Raw genomic sequence first — 22,724 nt, 5'->3', positions numbered from 1 at the left:
GTTGCTAGTAGTCAAGAGGAGGGAGTAGTGATGGCCTCAGCCAGGGCAGTTGCAGAGCGGAAGGACAGGTTTAAAACATAAAGAAGTAGAACTAAGGACATGCGAAGAAAGAATGCTGCCATCAAAGAAGGGAAGTGACCAAGCGTGGCAAGATCATGGTTAAGGACAGGACTATGGAGTCTGGATTTGAATCCCAGCTCTGTCCCTTGCTCGCTGAGTGACTTTGGATGAGGAGCTTTTCCTCTGTGGCCCCATTTCCTCACTTGCAAAAGGGGGATTGCAATCTTAGCTACCTCATAGGGTTGTTGTGAGGACGAGCTGAATTACCATCTATAAGGCTCTCAGAAGACAGTCTGGCACAGAGCGAGTGCTCTGTTGGCTTTGACTGCTGCTACTGTCACTGTTGTCGTGACCTGCTGTGATCTCTTTAATGTTACTAGTTTACCGTGTCTTAGTTGGTTGCTGGGTGTTAGCATGACACAGCTCTTGTGTGACATTTTGCCCCTTTGTCTCCACAAAGATTGACTTCGTCCCCACAAGGATCTGCAACTACTTTGAAGACCTCGAAAGTGGCTTTGTCCCCTTCAGCGACGGCCAAGAGGATAAACAGGGGTTCTTTGTCCTCAGGCGCCAGTGTACGAAGGTGATTTTTCTCTACTTCTCAGATACCGGTGGGAGGGACAGGGAGTCTGTAGCAGACAAGGAGTTTGGCTGAAGTTTGTCAGAGGCGGGGACCGGGGAGAAGGGGAGAAATCGCAGAGGGCCCCGTGACCCTCGGGGGCTTCTGTTCCTGTCTCACGGGGTGGGGGACAAGGCTGTGGAGGGAGTGCCGTATGGCATCCCTTTCTACAGTGAAGCTCCGGCTTGCCTAACGTGATCAGGAAATCGGAGTTCCGTGGCACATACTAATGCTATGTGGTATGGTCATTTCTCCTGCGATGGGTAGGGACGTTAGAATGAATACGTGTAAGCTAAATCTTACACTTAAGTCTACTTTTTACTCTCCCGTCATATAGCCCTTTTCCTGTACTCTCCACCTCAGGACACATAGAGCCCCCAGATGTACTGTCTCAACATCTCCTGTCAGAGTAGTTAAGCCAGCTTCTTGGGTCTGAATTAACTGCTTAGATAGGAAGTTAATGTGTATAACTCAAGGCCCCATATCATACTATCACCAAGAGCGATAAAGAAGCCATTCTGTCGCCATTTGCATTGATCGGAACTGTCTGCATCCCATTCCCCTCATGTCCTAATGATGTGTCGTAGAAACATGAACTCTGCATGAGTATACATCGTTGTCTATGTCCCCCCCCCCCCACAACCTGTGTTTTCCATTCAGCTTTTCCATAAACTCCCGGCTAGCCAGTTCTCTAGGCAACTTGAATGCTGCGACACAGGAGCCAGAGAACAAAAAGCCCTCCTCGTCCTCTAAGGCGGGTTTCATAACCAGCCCGCTCACCAGCCTCTTGAACGGCAGCTCCCAGCCGCCCGCCAGAAACTACCCTGAGCTCAACAACAACCGGTACAGCCGGAGCAACAGCAGCGGTGGGGGCACCCTGAGCAGCCAGCCGAGCCCGCACGGCGTCAAGACCGAGGAGCACCCCACCCTCCTCCGGCCCTCCTACACCGGCCTCTCTTCTTCCTCAGTGAGATTCCTGAGCCGTTCAATCCCCGTAAGTTCGCAGACACCACCGCTTGGTCCTCAGAACCCTGAACGCAACTTTTGTGCCTTGCCTTCCCAGCCAAGGCTGCCACCCAAGAAATTTAATAGCGCCAAGGAAGCCTTCTGAGCGATGCCTTCCCTCTGTGCTGTGGAACTGTCCATGCACGTCCATTCTGCTGGCTCCTCTTCAAGTAAATGCCAAGTTTCAACTGGGGTTTCTTCCTTCCTTCTTTTTGTCTCCTCCTCCCACTCCTTTTTAGGTGATTTCGAAGGGAAACAGCTTTCATTCCCTTCATCATGGACACTGTTGACTGAAGTTACTTTTCAGTTACTTTTCAGTTAAGTTTGCAAATCACTCTGAATATCTGGTGCCAAGCCAGGAGCTGATTCATACAGTAGACAGTATTGGCTTTGGTTGTGGTGGTTTTAGGAATCGTCGCTTTTCCACATCACATGCTAATGAATGAATTTCAGACTATTTATTTTTAAGATTTTATTTATTTGTTTGGCAGCGAGAGACACAGCGAGAGAGGGAACACAAGCAGGGGGAGTGGGAGAGGGAGAAGCAGGCTTCCCGCGGAGCAGGGAGCCCGATGTGGGGCTCGATCCCAGGACCCTGGGACCATGACCTGAGCCGAAGGCAGACGCTTAACGACTGAGCCACCCAGGCGCCTTCTCAGAGTATTTAAATGTGGAAGGTGCTGAATGAACAGGGTCTTCTCAGAACTAACCATTAGGCCCCTGAATAAGTCACCTCCTGCAGGGCACTGACCCTACAGAATTAACATGGCAAACGGAAGGTGTTGATAAGGAAGACTTATAGGTCGGTATCTGGGATGTCGGGGAGGGGAAGGCAGAGTATCAGGAAGATGTTTAGAATTAGCCATCACTCTTCCGGAGACAGGACTAAAGTTTGCCAAACACATTCTCCCCGTGAACTCAGTACTTAGGTTGCCAAGCTCCCCACAACCCAAGCTTTTAATCAGAAATCCCTGTTAGGTCAAATCTGTTGGTTCACCCCCTGCTATGAATCACTTTAATCACATATTTTGATTGCCTCGAAGGGAATCGAGATCTATGGGAATGTGAGTTTTGATTTGAGAGAACAAGAACAAAATGGGAAGGAGAAATCGATCTCACAGATCAAAGAAATGTGAATTGGAGTGATTCTAGTCAGGGCACAAGCCAGCTCCAGTATCCTGGGAGGGCTGAGACCTGGGATTCCTTCATGCCTGATATTCTTCAAACATGTTCTCAGCCATTGTCCAGGGAGAGGCTGATTTCTGCAGGAGAGCGGGGGGAGGGCAGCGTGCCTTTTTTGGGGAACAATAGCCCCATGGGAATAGTTAACGAGACCACTTTCCTTAGATGATAGTTTAGGGACCACCTTTCCTAACACGAGGATGCAGTGCACGTGTGTGCACGCACATGTGTGTTGGTTGGACTTATTACCACTCTCATCCCTACCTCAACCTCTTTTCAGAGGTTTTTTTTTTTTTTTTTTTTTTTTTCCTCTCTCTCTCTTCTATGCACACACAGTCCTTCCTGGCACATACAGTTGACCCTTGAGCAACACAGGCTTGAACTGCAAGGGTCCACTTATACATGGATTTCTTTCAATAAATACGGTACAGTAAGTGTGTTTTCTCTTTCTTATGATTTTCCAAATAACATTTCCTTTTCTCTAGTTTACTTTATTGTAAGAATTCAGTATATAATACATAGAACATACTAGTTGAGTGTTGATGTTCTTGCTCAGGCTTCTGGTCAACAGTAGGTTATTAGTAGTTAAGTTTTGGGGGAGTCAGAAGTTTTGGGGGAGCAGATTTTTGACTACGTGGGAGCCGGCACCCCTAACCCATGCATTGTTCACATTGTTCAAGGGTCAACTGTATAATTTTCCCCGTAAGATTTTATTCCCCGTGCTGTTTTTCAACATTATTTTAGATTCCTGTATAGATCAGGGCCCCAAGCAACTGCCAGCCCACTCCACCCCTTAATTTGCCTCCGATCCCACTATATTATGCATATAGGTGTATCAGTAAAACTTAAATCTTAGTCATTAGGGGGTTAGATGGAAAATGATAGGTATTTACCTTTTCACAACAAGGTTTACAAGTCGTGTGCTTCCCAGCAGGAGTTGAGTTGTCAGTATTTTCATCTACTGATTGTGGGTCAGCCTCGTTTTTAGACCAGAGCACAGACCTGTTCATTTTCGGAAAAAGTGTTACACATACAGATATATAGATAATTATATAAATATCTCGCTGGTTTCATGGCGAAAGAGTTAGTGAAACCTACATTTGCAGCTGAATACCAGAAGCATTAGGAGCCTGACAAAGAATAGCATTCTACTTTTTCTGGATCTCAGTTTTGCTCTTGGCTAGTTGAAGTATGGGGGTGTTCTTTAGGTGATGGTTGATCCCCCTCCATATTTATATAATTTAGTTTTTGGTGTCATTCCATGTTTTGTTATTTGTCTTCACCTCGCCTCCTTCTCCTCATCCCTCTCCTGGCCTGAATAGAGTGATTTTCCAATAATTAAAGTAATAGTCTGTGTGGGCAGCTGCTGCTGTTCCCTCTTCTGCCTCTTAAATCTGTCATCTTATTGTAAAGAGAAGCATTTAGAAATAGAATCGCCAGCATGACAACATTTTCCTCCTTCTCACCCTCCCGGGAAGTAAGAAAAATAGCAGGTCTCTTAGGGCTGACTTTCGCTCCCTTCTCTTTGCCTAGAAAACCTCTGTGGGAGGGAAGGCTCCCAAAAAAGTCTAAATTCAGATGGAAATTCCCATGTTAATGTGGAATAAAGCAGGAGGTGGTGAGTTGTTCTCCTTTATTGGCCCACTACAATTGCTTTTCTAATTGTGGATTTCTTGTCTAAAGGAGGTGGTCCTTCCCTGCAGGGCTTCCTAAGCTCTGAGGCATATGGTCTCTGAAGAACGAGGAATAAATCACTCAACAGAAATGTTTTCAGATCCTTGGGTAGGAAATGAAGTCTGTACGGCAATATCCTCCCAGCACCTTTAAGAAAGACCCAGAAACTCCTAGGGGATGAGGGTGACGTGTGTTTAGAGGGAGTCTTAATATTTTAGAAGCCTCAATTAGCATCTCTTTTGAAAGCTGCAATTGCTCTCTCACTTTATGCAGCAGTTCAGCCCCCAGAAAAATGTAAAAATGATTTCCTTGTTCTGTCATTAGACGCTTTAACACAGAAAACAAGAGCAAATGTTAAGGAATTCTTCTGGTGGTGACAGAAAGGCAAGAAACCATCCGATTTTATTTTTATTTATTTGGCCTCTTTTGTGAGCCTCAAGGTTTCTATTGCCCAGGACAATGCACAAGGTTTCGTTTTTATTAACCCACTTATTGTTAAAAAAAAAAATCAGTTTTCCCTCCCTGACATTCAGAGGAGTTTTCAAATGCTTAAGAAATGAGGGACGTGTGATTATGGTGTGGGTGGGGTGGAAGTATTTTATTAAATTGAAATTACTTGAGGTATCTGTCTTGAATATTTGCTCTGTTTTATTTTTAAAATGAGACTTGCCACTGAATTGCTATTCATCTCCGCTGTCCTTACCTGACCCCTGAAGTCTGGGTTAGGTTGTGATGCCTTCCCCATGAGCTCTTCTATACCCTGCCTTGGTCTTAATCAATACTCTTCTCGCTCTGCATTTTACCCCTCTGTTCACTTATCTGTATCCCGCATTAGACTGTAAGCTCTGTGAGGTCAGGGACCGTGCCTCTGTTTTCTATACCACAGTTGTATGCTCTGTGCCTAGCATACAGTAGGCACTTGTTAAGTATTTCTTCAATGGATATATGAATGCTTGGGTGTTTAAATGAGTCAATGTGTTAAGAGTTATTGCCTCCATTTTAAGGATGAAGAACTTGAGGGTTTGAGAGGTTAAATATTTTGGCCTAGGCCTAGATTGTACCACAGATATGTAGCAGAGGTATAATTTGCACCTAAATCAGTTTGACTCCAAAAAGCATATTCTTTTGATTACGTTATGTCACACATATACTGTGGTAGGTGTTTTTAAAAGACAGGGATAGCTAAAGGATAGCTCATTTTTTCAGGAGAGGTCAAGGAAAGATGTGAAGAAGGGATACCACTTTAGTCGGGCTTTGGGGGATGAATAGGAGCCTGCTGGGGATCTAGCCATGAAAATAGGAAGAGGAGAAATGGTCATTGCAGGCAATGGGAACCACACGACCAGAAGTGCAGCCTTGTACTATAGTTAGGCTCTTAGGTTCCGAAGACAGGTAGACCTGGGTTCAAATTTTCTCTCTGCCATTTCCTTATGGTGAGTACTTTGGCGAGTTATTTAACCTTGCTGAGCCTCAGTAAAATGGGAATAATGGGAATGATAATAATCAAGGGCAGATGTAGGTTTTGTGTATCCTGAAGCTTATACAATTTGGTGGGACCTATGTAAGATAAAGAAGGCAAAATATGAACTTTTGTGAATTTTATACAACATAGGGCTGTGTACTTTGAAAGGAATTTGTGTGACTATGGGGCCTTGAGGCTTATGGGGTAGTGATCACAGTATCTTTGTAATAGGGTGGTTGTGATGATTAACTGAGGAGATAAGTCATATGAAGTAGTTTACCCTGTTGGCTTACAGATGGTGCTCAATAATTGCTAGCTATTATTGTTTTAAGAGCAGTGAGTATTCCAGTGTAGCTAAAGCCAGGGGAGGTCACCTGTAGTTGAGGCTGGAAAGTTAAGCTGAAGCCAAACTGGGAAGCGTAGCATCAGCTATCTGAATCTTGTCAACAGAGTGGCTTGATCAGGTCTGATCCGATGAAGATAATTCTGGCAGTCGTGTGCAGGACAGCTCTTGGTGGAAACCCTGAAGGTAGGGAGACTGGTTTGGGTCCTATCTGCTGTCCTCCGTCCCTGCCTCAGCAGGTGTCCCTGGGTAAACGCCATGCTTGTTCAACGATTATTGTGTGTTTTACTACACACAATAGTATTGATGCTGTTAAATAACCATACATGACCAACAGATCCACCATATATTTATTATTAACTTTTAAATGATGTATTTATTTTTGTAAATGGAAACTTAACTTCCGAAAGGAGAATTATGGTCCTTAGTAAACATCTTTTTTTTTTTATAACAGTGAGCTTTTTGAGGAGTTGCAAAATAATGTGCTTTGCTATAAAATATATGTATATGTATGTATATAAAAAGTCAGGTTGGTTACAAAGAATTTTTTGTCACTTCAGTGTCACGGGGTCACATTAATCTTTGCTGTATGGAGTAGCCTTTTAGAATAAGCTTTTGTTGTACTGCTCTGTAGGGTATATAAATATAAGATAAGCTGCTCTGTAATGAGGTTCTTCTGAAAGCTGCTTTGGGCATCACCTCTTAAAATCTTTTTTGTGATTTTATTTTATTACTATTCCTAAGCAGTAGCTTAGGAATGTCTTCGGACATTTCCAGGGATATTCTCACGGTGATGTTGCAGGTTATATTGGTGAGGCCATTCATTGTCTCCTGGAGTTTCCCCACTTTCCTCTATTCTGCTGTTCTCTCATCTTTGTTGTTGTTGTTGTGTTAGCCTCATTGATGATCTTCCTAGCTCAGCCTCTTAATTAGTTCATATTGTAAGTAGGGGCCCAAACTCTTTCTGTAAAGGGCCTGATGGTCAGTGTTTTGGCTGTGTGTCCCAACTCTTCAACTCAATACACAAACAAATGGTGTGGTTGTGCCTCGGTGAAACTTTATTTACAAAAACAGGTGGTGGGCTGGATTTGGCCCCTGGGCTATAGTTTGCCAAGCCCACTTTAAAGCAGCGCCAGGTGAGAGAACTGATCTCATCAGTTGACTCACCTGTTCAGAAGTGACCAGGATCCCCTAGTGCTAGAACATTAATCCTGAATTCCTTTGCTGAGCTTTCAGGCCCTCTGTCCTCAGGTCCCCTTATCATATCTTTGTACCTCATTTACCCTGCTTGTCCCTGAATGTGGGTTCCCTGGCCCTCCTTCCCCACTACATTCTCGTTATTCCCTACCTCTTGGCCTTTGGAAAGCCCTTTCTTGAAAGCCCCCTGCCCTCTTCACCAATTTCTCATTTTTAAAGAGATATACTACCTTCCATCTACTCTCTGAAGCTTTCCTCCAGAAACTGAACCAACCCGATGTTTTCCTTTTTAACCTCTTGTTCCGGCCCACGATGCATATTTAGTACCTTATCAATATGTGCGGTTGCTATGACATAACTGAACATCTGTATTTGTTTACCTGTTGTCCATATATATGAGACTTGTCTCCAACTTTTAAACTTTCTTTGTGTGTCAATACACAAAGTTTCATAAAGTTCTTTTATATCTTATGGTTTCTAACATAGTACTAGACACAGGAAGGAATTAAAAAAATATTCCTTTGGTTTACAGTGGAAAGGAAAATTGAAATGAACTGTTGTGTGTGTGCTTACTGTTTTACCCTCGCGTTCTCCTTATGCCACAGTTGAAATTGCCGGGAACGCGGTTCCTTGTGTGCGGGGCACAGCCGTGTTTATACTCAGCGGGTTAGTCTGCTCTTTGGTTCTGAAGACTCTCTGGATGAGTTCTCCATCGCAAATTTATTTATTTTTTTGGTAGTCATAAGGCAACTTTATTTTTGTCTCCAATATTATTTCTGTCCCTTTACATTTGTTTGTTGGCTATAGTTCTTTTTTATTGACGTGTAGTTGACACACAATGTTACATTAGTTTCCCAGGTGTAACTCACAGCAATTCAACCTCTGAACCTTATGCTGTGCTCACCCCAGGTGTAGCTCCCATCTGTCACCAGATAACCTTCGACTATATTCCTATGCTGTACTTTTCGTCTCTGTGACTTACTCATTCTATAACTGGAAGCCTTTATCTGCCACTCCCCTTCACCCAGTTTGCCCATCCCTCACCTCCGTCTACTCTGGCGACCACCAATTTGTTCTCTGTGTTCTCTGTCTCAGATTTCACCGGTGCCAGAACAACCTTGGTAGCCCGTGAATAGGTTAAGTTCTTCTGTGTTCTGGCATTAGTCAGAAAGTATGTATATATATACTTAAAGAATATATATATATATATATATATAAGGAATTACTGATTCTTAAAGTAGGACTTGGAATAAGGTCAAAATATTAGATCCAGCTTGGTAAAATACCCAGTTTGGTGAACATCTGAGTGATTGGCGTGTGCATGAAAGCTTGCTTCATTTTTACTTTGGAGTAATGTTTGTGTGACGGTGATGAGCTACTTATTGATTGTTTGAACATCCATTCCCAAAAAAATGCTTCCACTTTCCAATGGGATGTTAATGGCTTTTCTTGATTTAAACTTGATGTCTTTCCCCTCTGCCTGTTCCCCATTCTAAAAACTGTCATCCTGTCCTGATTTTAAAGATAATCTTGAATCACAAAGCTTAAAGATTAAATATTATATTTAATACTAAGGATTAGTACCAGCTTTCTAACCTTGTATGTTTAAGTTGCTATGGTTTTCCCCTCTCCTCTCTGTGTTGTGGCATTACCTTAAATTTGATGGAATTTTCAGCTAAGTGATGTTAATCATTATCAAGAATGTGAGCTCCGTCTTTGAACCACATCTTTGGCTTTTATGCAGCGTTGGTATTCTTTTGTTTCTGTTCCAAGGGGACTTGAGAATGTTACTTGAAAAAGCATCAAATTGTTTTGAGGTCAGCATGGTTCAGATGGTCCCTTTAAATTTGCATATAAGCTATTAGGTACACACAGTGTTTGCAGATAGAGCTAAGGATAATTTCAGTTTCCAGGATTAAATAGGGGTTTACATTAATTTGCTGTACAAAGCCTGTCAGCTGTGTTTGACTCTCCATTTGAAAGGACTCTTTCAAATACAGAACTTGCTTTAATCTCAAGTACATCGGAGTTATTAATTGCCTTCGTTGTTCAACTTAATTTGACACCTTCTTTTTCACGTGATACCAATAACACTGCTAAGTCAATAGCAAGGAGTCTTATTCTAATCTTGCTTTATTTATTTATTTGGCCAGGAGCAAAAGAGACAGCTTTTTATATATGTATAAAGACTTGTCCAATTAAAAAATTATCTAATAAAAGGGCGCCTGGGTGGCTCAGTTGGTTAAGCGACTGCCTTCGGCTCAGGTCATGATCCTGGAGTCCCGGGATCGAGTCCCGCATCGGGCTCCCTGCTCAGCAGGGAGTCTGCTTCTCCCTCTAACCCTCCCTCCTCTCATTTGCTCTCTCTCTCTCTCTCTCTCTCATTCTCTCTCTCAAATAAATAAATAAAATCTTTAAAAAAATTATCTTATATGTATATGAGTGTCTACCATGAGCGCAGTATTGTTTTAGTAGAGGAAGGTAAAACAAAGACGTATAAGCCATTGCCTCCCACTAGATGGAGAGCTCCATGAGGGCATCTTCTGGCTTAATTGATCGTCTGCCCTCGTTCTTCTGGTCCCTTCTATCTGGCTTTGTGGTGCTGCCAGAATCTGCTTAAAATACCAGTTACCTAATGTCATCCTTTGCTTAAAAAGCTTCTGTGGTTGAAGAACAAAACCAATTATTATAAGATTTGTTTCTTTTTCTCTGAGGTTCTACAGTTTCACCATAATATACCTAGATATGGACTCTGTATAGTTTATCCTTTTGGGCTTAGTGTGTGCTTTCAGTCTTGGGGCTGATGGCTTGTTCAATGATGGAAAGTTCCTAGGCATTATCTTTTTGGTTATTACCTGCCTTTCCCCTACTTCTCCTTTTGTAACACCCCCTAGACTTATGTTCAATCTGTCCTCAGTATTTCTTTCTTTAAAAAAAAAAAAAGAAATAGAGACAGAGATAGAGAGCACAAGCAGGGGGAGCGGCAAGTAGAGGGAGAGGGAGAAGCAGGCTCCCCACTGAGCAGGGAGCCTGATGCAGGGCTCGATCCCAGGACCCCGGGATCATGACCCAAGCCGAAGGCAGCCACCCAACTGACTGAGCCACCCAGGCGCCCCTGTCCTCAGTATTTCTTACCTTCTGTTTTACATTTTTTTTTAAATTCCTGTTACTGAATTCCTCCTGCTATTTTCCAATCCACTAATTCTCTTTTAACTATGTCCATTCTGGAATGTATCCCCAACCATTTTGGTTTCAATGGCTATGTCTTTTATTTCCAGCATTTATAATTCATTCTTTATGACAGCCATCTGTTTTTATTTGGACCTGCCTATTTTTGTTTCATAATTTCTTGTCCTTTTTATGGGTATTCTTCATGTTTTCACCTTGAAAATCTCAGATGACAGGTCATTGTGAGATTGCTTTGTTATTTGCATTTCAGCCTGTGAGCATCCATCTCCTGGTTGGAGGCTTTGTTAGTTCTCTTGGTGTTCATGTTCCTTGTGTGTTTTAGAATATTCATTTGTAGGTTCACGCTGGATGGGAGTTTTTATTTCTCTCCCCTCTCTCTGTGATTTCCCTTCCTCATCCACTGGCTTTCTTCTTGGTTCCACTTGACCCACTCCCCCCTTTCCCGCCAAGCCCAGGTCCTCCAGTCTAGAAACAGACCTTCATGACCCAGGCTCTGTCCCTTGGTGAGCTCGGCAGGCTGGCTTCTCAGGCAAGGATGCAGGCTCTGCCTAAACCCTGGCCCAAGGGCAGTTGGTTGCAGCTTCTCCAGCCCCCTTCACAGGTGGGAGAGGCTGATCCCAGCCTCAGTTTCAGGCCTGGGGCCTTTGGCCTGTAGACCCTCAGGAATGGAACACGTGGCCACCTCTGATGGTTTCTAGCTCTGTAGCCAGCGACCTACCACCGTGACTTGATTTGTTTGTGGGCCATAAAGAAGTTGATCATATTTTTGCATCCTGCTGTGCCTTTTCTTTTTTTTTCTTTAAAGATTTTATTTATTTATTTGACACAGAGAGACACAGTGAGAGAGGGAACACAAACAGGGGGGAGTGGGAGAGGGAGAAGCAGGCCTCCTGCAGAGCAGGGAGCCGGACGCAGGGCTTGATCCCAAGAACCTGGGATCACGACCTGAGCCGAAGGCAGATGCTTAACAACTGAGCCACCCAGGTGCCCCTGCTGTGCCTTTTCTCCCATGCATTTAAAAAAAAAGATTTTATTTATTTATTTATGAGAGAGAGAGAGAGAGAGAGAGAGAGAGAGCAAGCTGGAGGGAGAGGGAGAGAGAATTGAAGCGCTGAGTGCAGAGCCTGACACGGGGCTTGATCTCATGATCGGAGCTGAAACCAAGGGTCGGCTGCTTAACCGAATGCGCCACCCAGGTGCCCCTCTCCCACACATTTTATCCTCACATGGTTGTGTGAAGGTGAGAGAGAGCTCTGGACCCCAGTTATAGGAAAACTGATCCCATTCATGGAGTCCCCACTCTTATGACCTAATTGTCTCCCAAAGACTCCCTCCTAATACCATCATATTGCAGTTTAGGGTTTCAACACATGAATTTGGAGGTAGTAGGGAACACAAACATTAAGACCATCGCAAGCAGTAAACTAAAAGAGAAAATTAAAACGTGTCTGTTTGAAAGTGAGCAAAATAAGGTTGACCTATTCCAGCCTAATTCCCCTTATTCACCCCTTAAATGCAAATTGCTTTCTCTCTGGTAACTTCCAAATCTTTGCAGGTAAGAGGTAAACGCTCTGTTCTGACATTTTAAACCCTGCTTTTGGACTCTCCTCTCCTTTGAAAACCCCACCCAGTGATCTGCTCCTCCTTTTGTCCCCATCACTGCCATTTACTTACCTTCATTCCTTGACTTTTGCTCTACTTTGTAGCTACCAGGCTACTGCCAACATTTTCTGTAACATTTTCCTAATCGTGGTGCTCGTCATCATTAGTGACTTAGTGACTACCTCCAGCATGCCGGACATTGGACTGGGTGCTTCATATATATTATTGATTTAGTCCACAATTTCTGGATGAGGATATCAAGATTCCGAGAGGCAGTGAGTTGGCCAAAGTCTCACAGCTACTCTATTTTAAACTTTCTTAACTTGGGTGATCTTTATTTTTACTCACTTGGAAATCCATTTCATTGACCTTTTTTTATCACTCAGTGCATTGCTTCTGATATCTTGAATCCTGTGAGGCTCCTTTCAGACAGTTAGTCCACCTACTAACCCTTCCTCATGGCCTCTCTACGATCCCTACCTGCCTCCCCAGCCCTCTCCGTTCTCTGCCTTCTCTGACCCACAGAGTCCTTTCTGCTTTCTCTTTCCAACGTTCTCTGTTACACTGGGTCTTCTTTCTGTAGCCACTTGATTGCTAGCCTCCAAAATAAGATCAATTCGACCATTTCGTGTCTGTTCTGAGTCTCTCTCTTCCTAAGCACTATTGGTGAAAATGTCATCACCTGGCTGTCAGTTGACTCCATTTCAAATGAAGTTCTAATACCTGGCCCTTCAGGGCTCATAAGTACTTTAGTTATCCCATTTTGGCTTCCATGCTCTTCCTCGCACCGGCTATTCCAAAACTTCTTAACATTCGTTGTCAACACAGCCTCTCCGGCCTCCGGGGCCGGTTGACTTTGCCTTGAGTCCCACCGAAAACCTAGAATTTTATCAGGAGTGATTTCCCTTAACTGTCCTCTTCTCTCCCTCAAAGTGTATCTACATCTGACTTGTCCTTTTTTTTCCTTCCCTTTTAGATTACAAGAATCATTACTATTTCCCCATGGTAACTCCACTCACCTGTACTGTTCTTCCCGAACAGTTCTAGGGAGTTTCCCCATCCACCTCCTTCCTCCTTTATGTCTTCAGTCTCTTACCCTCCATTTGCCTGTCTCCTTACCTGCAAACAGGTGCATCTGAATTGGTCAGAGTGGTCTTGCCAATCACTTCCCTCGGTCCTGTCACTTCTCACAATGTCTCCTTTTCTTTTTAAATAAGATTTTATTTATTTATTTGACAGAGAGCTCGAGAGCACAAGCAGGGGGAGGGGCAGAGGTAGAGGGAGAAGCAGGCCCCCCACTGAGCAGGGAGCCCCACGTGGGGCTCCATCCCAGCACCCTGGGATCATGACCTGAGCCGAAGACAGACGCTTAACTGACTGAGCCACCCAGGTGCCCACAATGTCTCCTTTATGGCCAAACTTGGGGCAAGAGAGGCGACCCCCCCATTCTGGTGAGAGTCTCCCACAGGCTGCTCTTGACTTCTTTAAGGCCAGATCAGATGATCTCCTTCTTAGTCTTTCTGCAGCATTTGACAATGTCAGCCACCATTTTGTCTATTATTTTTTGTCTCCTTTGTGTTTTAGAATGCTCTTTTCCCATTTCTTTTCCTCCCTCCCCTTTAAACTGCTACCTGTCTGTCTTCCTCTGCCCACCCCTTCATGATTTTTCCCAAGGCTCTGACCTTGGCCTACTTCTCTGTCTGGGTAAGCATCTCCTGGGCATTGGATCTACATGTCTAACTTTTTATGGGCATTACCTGGAACGGAATACATGCTCCTTCAGTCGCCTGCTCCTCCTTGCATTTCCTGCCTTAGTAACTGTCATCCAAACTAGAAATCTGGAATCCTCTTTGACACTACTCCTGCCTTTCCCTCTGCACATCCAGCCACTCGGTCCTATCAGCCATTCCTCTGAGATATCTGGTTTTTGTTCTTCCATTCTCATCACTGTTGCCCTAATTGAGGTCTTCATGGACTATGGGAATAGCCCTTTAAATTTTCTTCCAGCCTTAAGTGTCTCTCGACTTTAATCTTTTGTCTATACTGCTGCTGGGGTGTTAGATTTGTAAGACACAGCAGATTAAACCGTTCCTATGTTCCAAATTGTTGGTTGTCTCTGCTGTGCCTGTGGGGTCCCGTCTGGATCTCGTGGCTTGCCACTCGGGGCCCTTCCCCGACAGACCGTGTGCCTCCCCCCCACTCCGCCCCCATGTCTCTCCAGCAGCTCTGTCCGGCATGCCGACGGGCACTCTGCAGGAGTGCCACATCCTGCCTCGTGCCTAAACCCTAGCGCATGCTCTGCTTTTCCTCGTCTCTGCGTGGTTTTATCATTCCTGGCCTGGCTCCACAATTATCTTTTTGATGCAGCATTTGTGACCCATCCTTCTCGAATCTCGTGGCACTTTGTTCACATGCCCCCTGCCACCTTCTCATTGCTCTCATATTCTACTTAAGCTGTATGTGATTCTCTCTTCCCTCTGCTGGCTTGTAAGCTTCTTGGAGGCATCTTTGTTGTCTCAGGCTCCAAAGTATAGTGAGTGCCTAATAAATATTTATTGAACTAAAAATTGGATAATATATCTAGGACCATGAATGCGAAGAAAAGAGCTACAGTGCTTAGGAGCCCATTATCACAGGAAGCACTTACAAAACAGAAAACAGATTTTCAGCTTTAGCTTTAATATACAGTCATCTGAGAGGTATTTTTTTTTCTCTTCTAGAAATGTGGCTTTACTAAAATAAGAGACAATACATGTTAACTGAGCTTGCATCGATACAATTTTGGCGTTCAAATGAACTGGAAACACAAATGGTTGGTTGGCTGAGTCAAGTAGAGTGTCAACAACAATCTGTCATCTAACAATTGAGCTTTTTGTGATTGTTGAAAAGCATAGATTAGGTTCACTCAGAAAAAAAGAATCTATTAAAAGTTAGGTAGGAGGGTGGAAGAATATTTTGTATAGCATTTTAATTAACTGCAATTGGCTTGTTAAATATTGGGGTCCCCGAAATGCTTTGAGAATGCTATAGAAAAATGGTTACACCTCCTTCAAAGCTGATTTTATCAAAAAACCTTAGCCTTTTTGTGTTAATATGATGCCAATAAAACCTTCTCCAGCTATGTTTCTCTACTAGTGTTACTAGAGAAGTATTACTATGTTAGCAAAGGCAAAAACTTTCAGTATTCTGAAACCACATTTGTGGAAATGGGTATCAATGCACACATTTTGTGCGCTGGTAACTTACAAGCGATACAAAAACTGGAAACTCTTTATTGCAAAGCCATAAAAGACCCCAGAGTATACAGCCAATTATAGCTACACTTATTATTCCTCAGTGTTTATTTTTTCCCCATTTGTTCATTAAAATTCAATACTGAAGTTATATATAAAATAGGATACCATATTGCCAAACGTATTTTTTTCTTTTAATTATCTATGCCATGAAAACAAACCACTTTTTAAGGTGCTTTTTGCCTCTGTAGCTAGAACTCACACCAAGGGTAGCTAAATAGACTGCTTTTCTTCCTTAAGGGACTCGGCAAGATGGGGAAATGCAGGAGACAAAGAGTCAGTGTGGCAAAAGCACATGGTAATTGTTGAGTCAGGATTTTGACTGAGTAGGAAACTAACATTCCAGGTCATAGGGCCTTTGGTCTAAGTTATTTGAACATTAAGACGTCATTTCATTCATTTGCTGGCAAAGACCTAAATTTTTCATTATTCTTTACAGCTTGCTGTTTTTGATAGTCAACGTATAATTGTATTTATTAACCATCTTAACAGTATTTATATCTATAATTATTAGACATTTTTCTACCATGATTAGGTAACTGGGCTGTTTAAAAAAGAAACACCTCCAGAATAGCTAAATTTTTAAAGTCACTACCTACATCTGCCAAAACAGATTAGTAGCAAATTTCCAGAACAGAACAAATTGTCTTGATCTCCTTACCTAACACTTAGTTTTATGTCAAATCTAACTGCTTTCAGGGAACAAGACTTCTTGATGGAAGCTTATATTTTGACATAAAAATTTAGGGGGCTGCAAGTGTAAAGTAATTTTATCTTTATTTTGCAGGCTGAATATTGCTGTATTATTAGTTTTATGGTATTCACACTATAAAAACACCATATATTCATGATAAACTTGATCTGATCTTAACTCACTATAACCCTGTTGAACTTACTGGCTCAGGAACTTGAATATTCTGAGAAATTATATATATATAAATAAGCACTACCTTGTAAAATAATATTTACACCTCAGGTGCCCCTTCCTTCATAACCATATCCATTGTAATTCTTGACTTTTTGTAAAAATTACAGATGCATTAGGTATTAATTCTTATGGTAGTGATAAACATTGGCTAAGCAGAATTAAAACTTTAATCAGAGTACTTAAGCGTGGGTATTCTTATAAGGAAAATTTCTTTTTAGCATATTCCTGAAAATTACTTTGATTCAGTCCTAAAAGGATTTTTCATTTTAAAATGTCTATATCTCCTTTATAGTATAATAAATATTGCTTTCTCTTTTCGTAATTTAATATTTCTCTTCTCACTCAGGATCATACCCTGCTTCCAGTTATTATTTTTCTGTGTTAGGGTGACAGACAGTGTCTAGTTGACTATGCAGTGATCACAGGACAAAAGCTAGAAGTGTCTTGCGGCGTTATACGATGGTGGCTAAGGGTTTGGGCTTTAAGCCAGACTGCTGAGCTCCATGACCTTCTCGTTGTGTGACCTTGGGCAAAGTACTTCACCGCTCCATGCCTCAATTTCCTCATCTGTAAAATGAGTTGCCTGGAGCATTTAATGAGTTAATACATATAAAATGTTTAGAACTGTGCCTGGTATATAGGAAGTACTCAATAAGTATCTATCACAGAATAATTGACCTCTTCAGTCATATATCTAGTTTATTAAGAATTCTGGATCATGGTACTTTAATCTATTTTCTGAATAACAAAATCAATAGCAAGAATGATATTGTTTATGGAATACAAATATATTTGCATCTTTGCTGTAAAAATTTAGCAATGCTAATAACGGTTATTGAGTTTTCTGGGATATTTATTAGTAACTTTAGGATACAGGTAACAGATGAGCCCGAGGCCCTTGGTACAGCCCCATCAAGGAAGCATATGGAATCTAAATGTCACTGTCATCCCACATGATTGCTTCCCCAGTGAAAAGGCCTTGAAATATTAGTTATGGTTTTTTTCGACTGAATATATCTCCTAGTCTTTAACAATTCTCTTTCTTCCCGAACTCCACTTCCATTAAGATTTTTGTTTTAGATTGAAAATGAAAGGGAGTTAATGTGTTACAAAACGCTGATGTCAGAATAATTTGTTAAGCCCTTTTTACTGATCTATTATTTCCTTTAACGTTCTTTATACCACATAAAGAAATCATGGAAGAACTTTGGTATCTTATTTTATCCCCCAGTGCCAATGTATACCATTGCTATTTAATAATTATTTGTTGAATGAATTAACCAGCATGACAGAAGGTCCATTCTTCAGCCAAATCATCTCTTTATTTGTTTACAGAGGACCCAGAGCCAGCTAGGCAGCATTAAGTGAGCACACTGGGTGGGTAGCAAAGGAAGGCAGTAGGGATTGTGCTAAACTCTGTCTGTAGGTTGGATTAAACAGCACCTAGAGTTTACGACCTCTGCTGTGTGTAAGGAAAGGCTTCTGCCAGAAGGCAAATATGAATACATACTTCATATGAATGATAGACATCCCTAAAATTATTTTAGATTATTTGTTTTTCAGGGGCATCGTGATTCCATAAAATAAATAAAGATAGGTACGTACACATATTTACCCCCTATATATTGATGCATATTAAAAATACTTTACCTGGAAGAAAGTTTAGCAAAGGCCACTTGCCTGGTGTCTGTTCATTTGCTCTATCTCCGTCTATTGAGAATTGTTGGAACTTCAGGGGTGCTTGCAAAAACAACTCTGTTCTAAATTAACAGCAATCTGAGGAGCTACATAATTTCTGTTAGTGGAAACACGAATAACTTTTCTAATTGGAACAAAAGCAATATTTAATTATTCCTACGAAAGCATTGGCCAGCATATAGCATGCATGCTTCGCAGTCTTGCCGCTGGGGAAATCTTATGGCCCTGCCCTCCCTGCCTACTTGCTAGACTTCAGAAGAAACTGGGAAAAAGCAGCTAGAAAAGTCATAGTCCACTTTGAAGCTCTCATTGTTAGGATGGCAACTGATGGGCCTACACATTAAACGTACATGGACTTCAAGGCGTTAGACCAGTTTCACTGGACTTTCTCAGTCTTACGTCTTAGGCTCTCCGTGAGTTGAGGTATACTTATACGATAGTGCCCTGCTTCTTGATCGTCTCCCCTGTTCTGAAGGCTTGGCATAAACCACATTCTGTGGTGAGAAAGTCAACTTGACAACCTTTTTCATTCTTCCTAACATTTCCATTCTCTCTCTTCACATTTCACCTCTTCTTGGAAACTTGCAGCCTCAGGAACCACTCTTCTCCCTGAGCCTTCCCTTCCCACTCCTTGCCTCATGCTTTGCTTGTGTACAGTTTACTCTCACCCTACGCACATTATTGAACATGGACACCTTTGCCTTTTCACTTGATGTTTGTGTGACAGTGTGGGCTTTTGCCGTTTGAGGGCAGGCTGGTAACTTTTTGACTCACAGCGTTGATAGATACTTAGTAAATGGCTGTCCATAGGGTATAAAATTCACAGGGATTGTGAAGCAATGAGAATGAACAAAGAGAGTTTGAATACCTTTGTAGATGATTTGCCCAACAGACAGATTCTTTTTACAGATATGCCTACCGTCAACAAAATGGACTAGTCTCAGAATTGAGAAGACCTATGAATACCATGCTGCAGATCAGTTTGAAAAAGAATTATTGGGGGAGGAGAAAAGGACATTTGGTAGCAAATCAAGTAAACTTTGTTGTTTAAGGTGTTAGATTAGAAGAATTGTGCAAAAGAATTTGTTCATGTTCAGACTGATTTGTGTTCCTTCTTTTTAATTGTTGTTTGCTGCTCAAAAATAAGTATCTGGCAAGTTTTTTTGAACTATCTTTATCTTTTTCTGGTTAATATCTATTATCAGTGCATTCTTGATTACATATCCCCATCATGTTCCTTTTATATGTGATTATCTAATATGATATGGGAGGGATTTGCATTGTTTACTTTTCTCAAAAGCTGCCCACTATTTATTATGTTATGACTGCAAGATTCTTCTGCACAAATGCTTTTGGGTCTTAAGCTTACTTTTCAAAGCTGGTAGTGTTCTGTGTCCCCCTAAATGGAAAGGATTTGTAAGCTATTTATTAAATTCAAGCATTCTTAAGGAATTTATTTAAATGACGCCTAATTCAACTGCTTTAGAAGCACTGTTTGTTATGCGTTAGATTCAACAAAGTATGTATAATCTTAAAGTATATTCTAATAAATTTCAATTTAGTTACAGATGTCGTTTAATATTTTTGAGTCAAACTCACTATTATTGCACAAAAGCTTAGAAGTGAGTTTGGTGCCACTTGCCAATTTGCAAATAGCACTTAATTTTTAACTGCTACGAATAAATCGTAAGCCTTTTAAAATATGGTTTTCTTGCAATCACGTCACATTATCGAGTATCTTATTCTTAGCAAATGCTTTGTTTTTTTTCATCCTTTTCTATTTTCTTCTTAGTTTATTTCATTGATCCTTTATCTTATAGACGCAAATTGCCTTGTGTTGAAGGAGGAAGCTGCAGGATGTACTACCAGTTTTGTATGTGATAGACTTTAACCTGGGTTTCTGTCTCTCCCCCACACAGTCCCTTCAGTCTGAATATGTTCATTATTAAGGCCCCGCCACTCCAGTGAAAGCACTCCGCTCTTAGACACAAGGTCTTCATCTGCATGAGCAATGTAGAGAGAGAGCAGCTGATTGCCGGAGGAGTCTTTCTGCCTTCTTACGTTAAATTAAGGAGAGCGCTAACATAAGACCTTCGAGAGACTTGAAACCAGAAAACTCTGGCTAATGACTACTCTAAATGCACTGAAACTGGGTTTATGGAGCTGTCAACACTTTTTAAGACAGTTTTAATGTTGAATTTGGTATCTCAAAAGGTTATTTTTAATGTATTTTGGTAATACATTTGTTATGACATTTACATATACAGTGTTACATTATGTATGTATTGTGAACTTTAAGAGACTATTTTGATAAATTTATAAATATATAAAATTATGTAAAAACTAGACTATATTTTGACTTAGATTTTTCTTGCTGTTTGCTACCAAAAATTTGTATTTTGAATTTGTTTAGTATGGTTTTGTCTACAATGAATACATAATTCCTCTTTATGAGGAAAAAATAAGGGAGAGAGTTTTTAGAAAGTGATTTTTATGTTCCCACTGTGAACGTGGCACATCAGTTCATTCTTTTGGGAAGTCAGTCTAATATGATGAGTTTATCCAAACTGATCTCTGGCGAGAGGAGCATGATCGGTTGATATGGCTTCTTTAGACCATTTCCTTTCCCTTTGTTTTTGTTGCCGGGCCATTTCATTTTGCATCCTTGTGGGGCTTTAACACAATTTAACATCAGTTGGAGATCAGAATTCACTGAATGTTTCTCCTGAAAACACAGCTTTTCTCTATGTGAAATGATTCAACATTCCAAATGCCTTTATTTCTTTCCTCCTCTCACAAGAGCCCTGACCCCAGTTAGGACATTCTGCGTTTGGTATGAGGTTGTCGGCTGTAACCACACACGGTCCGGCACCCGTTTTAAATCAATGAAGAGAGAAAACTGAAAAAAAAAAAAGATGCTGCTAAGTAGTTCTCTGTATCAAAGGAGATATGTTTGAAACAGATGACAAACACCTAACACACAAGCTAGCATATCAGAAGCCTGACAGGAGAACCAAGGGATTCCTTGCAGGTACTTAACGGCCCATTTACTAAGTGTAATCTTGTGTTTCGGCCTCGGAAGCCCGGAGGCTTTGTTTCTCTGGGCAGTTGGGAAGCCTTTGATGCTGCTTGTTGATGCTGCCTTAGAACGGACTCCTCACACAGTTAAATGGATCTATATCAAGTGCTCTGCTGGCCACCACTGAGTTCTTCATAATCTATTTATTAGGAGGGGGTACCTTGAGGCTGTTACACATGCTTCAGCAAAACAGCGCGTTGGTGTTTTCTATTTTAAAAAAGGCATTTGAATTACTGGCTCAGGTTCATGACTTAAACTTCAGTAACTGCAGTACCAAATAATTGCACTAAAGCTGACAGAAAAAAATGAATTGTATGTTTTAGGAGTCAAAAATTAAAATAAGTGGAATTAAATTGTATGCCTTTTCTAAAGCCAAAAGAGTAAAATATTTTATTATGAGTTGTGGAAAAAAAAAAAAAGATTGGTTAGTTGTATAGGAAGATGATAGTATTTTTAAAATTTATCAGTGAAAAGTAATTCAGACGATGTTCGAGAAGTGGGGAAAAGGGAATCATGTTGACAGTTTTAGTTCTGTGAACACTAATTTGTGTGCAGCTATTAAAATGATTGTAAAATTGACTACTATAAATTTTCCATAATTATGTGTGTATATTAGTCATGTGTATCTACATGTGTATGTCTTAAAATTATTTGTACACATGTAGATACTTAGACAAACCAAGAAGTGTATGTATATAATATAGAAAGTATATATAGCAAAGTAATTCTACTCCAAAATAAAAATTGTTGACATGTATTTTGTTATGAATAGTTTACCTTCCAAAAGATATTTTGTTCTATTTTAAAGTGTAGAAGAATGCACTGCTAATTAATAATAAAAGTTTTATGCAATTTATGTTTTCTCTGACTTTTATAATTTGGATTTTGAGTTATCAATGTACTGAAGTTTCTTTGTAATTTTCTATTTGATCTGATCTGGTTGGTGCCTTTCAAGTGTCTCAAGCTCTCCATTCTGGATTTTTAGTTTATCTTTTATTGACTTTCCAGGTTGTGGCCATTATCTGAAGTATATGACAATGAGCACAAAGAAATCTTATCCTTTGCCTTTCACAAAAGTCAGATAATGTCGGGCTCTTGCTGTCTTTCTAATTTTCCTTTCTGTTAATAAAACACTGATTGTGATCAGAGTTTTGGGTCCTGCTTAGTCATTTATGACTCCTGGATGATATACTGGTCATCAGTGCCTTTTGAGAAAAATGGCCATTTTTCTTAAAGGAGAAATTATAAAAATAAATCAGATGGAACAAACCTCACCACTTGGATCTACGCCCTGAAGAGCCAGCTTGAGAAGAAGAAGCTGCACTATTTATTGAAGATATTTTATAAACTGGATCTCTCTGGGTTATGATGTTTCTGAGGTTTTGCCCTTCTC

The 22,724-nt window shown here is 41.1% G+C and overlaps 1 protein-coding gene across 4 annotated transcripts in view; it reads left to right on the top strand.

The window, feature by feature from the left end:
* CDC14A (cell division cycle 14A) overlaps positions 1–22,479 on the top strand; it is a 178,992-nt gene extending 156,513 nt beyond the window's left edge. For 2 of the 4 annotated variants that reach the window (XM_088022345.1, XM_088022343.1), the window contains exons 14-16: positions 521–643; positions 1,340–1,854; positions 20,172–22,479. In XM_088022345.1, coding sequence (XP_087878471.1) covers positions 521–643; positions 1,340–1,790 — 574 coding nt within the window. In that variant the 3' untranslated portion in view covers positions 1,791–1,854; positions 20,172–22,479. The remainder of the gene's footprint in view (positions 1–520; positions 644–1,339; positions 1,855–20,171) is intronic. The other 2 variants (XM_088022344.1, XM_028101915.2) reach the window with 1 other exon arrangement.
* The last annotated feature ends 245 nt before the right edge of the window (positions 22,480–22,724 follow it).

This window comes from Eumetopias jubatus, unplaced genomic scaffold (genome assembly GCF_037043125.1).
Source record: "Eumetopias jubatus isolate StellerSeaLion01/CBP00866 unplaced genomic scaffold, mEumJub1_p1.0 scaffold_4, whole genome shotgun sequence".
In the NCBI taxonomy this organism is placed as follows: domain Eukaryota; kingdom Metazoa; phylum Chordata; class Mammalia; order Carnivora; family Otariidae; genus Eumetopias; species Eumetopias jubatus.
Note: the sequence above shows the minus strand (reverse complement) of the source record. Positions and strands in the feature narration are given on the sequence as shown.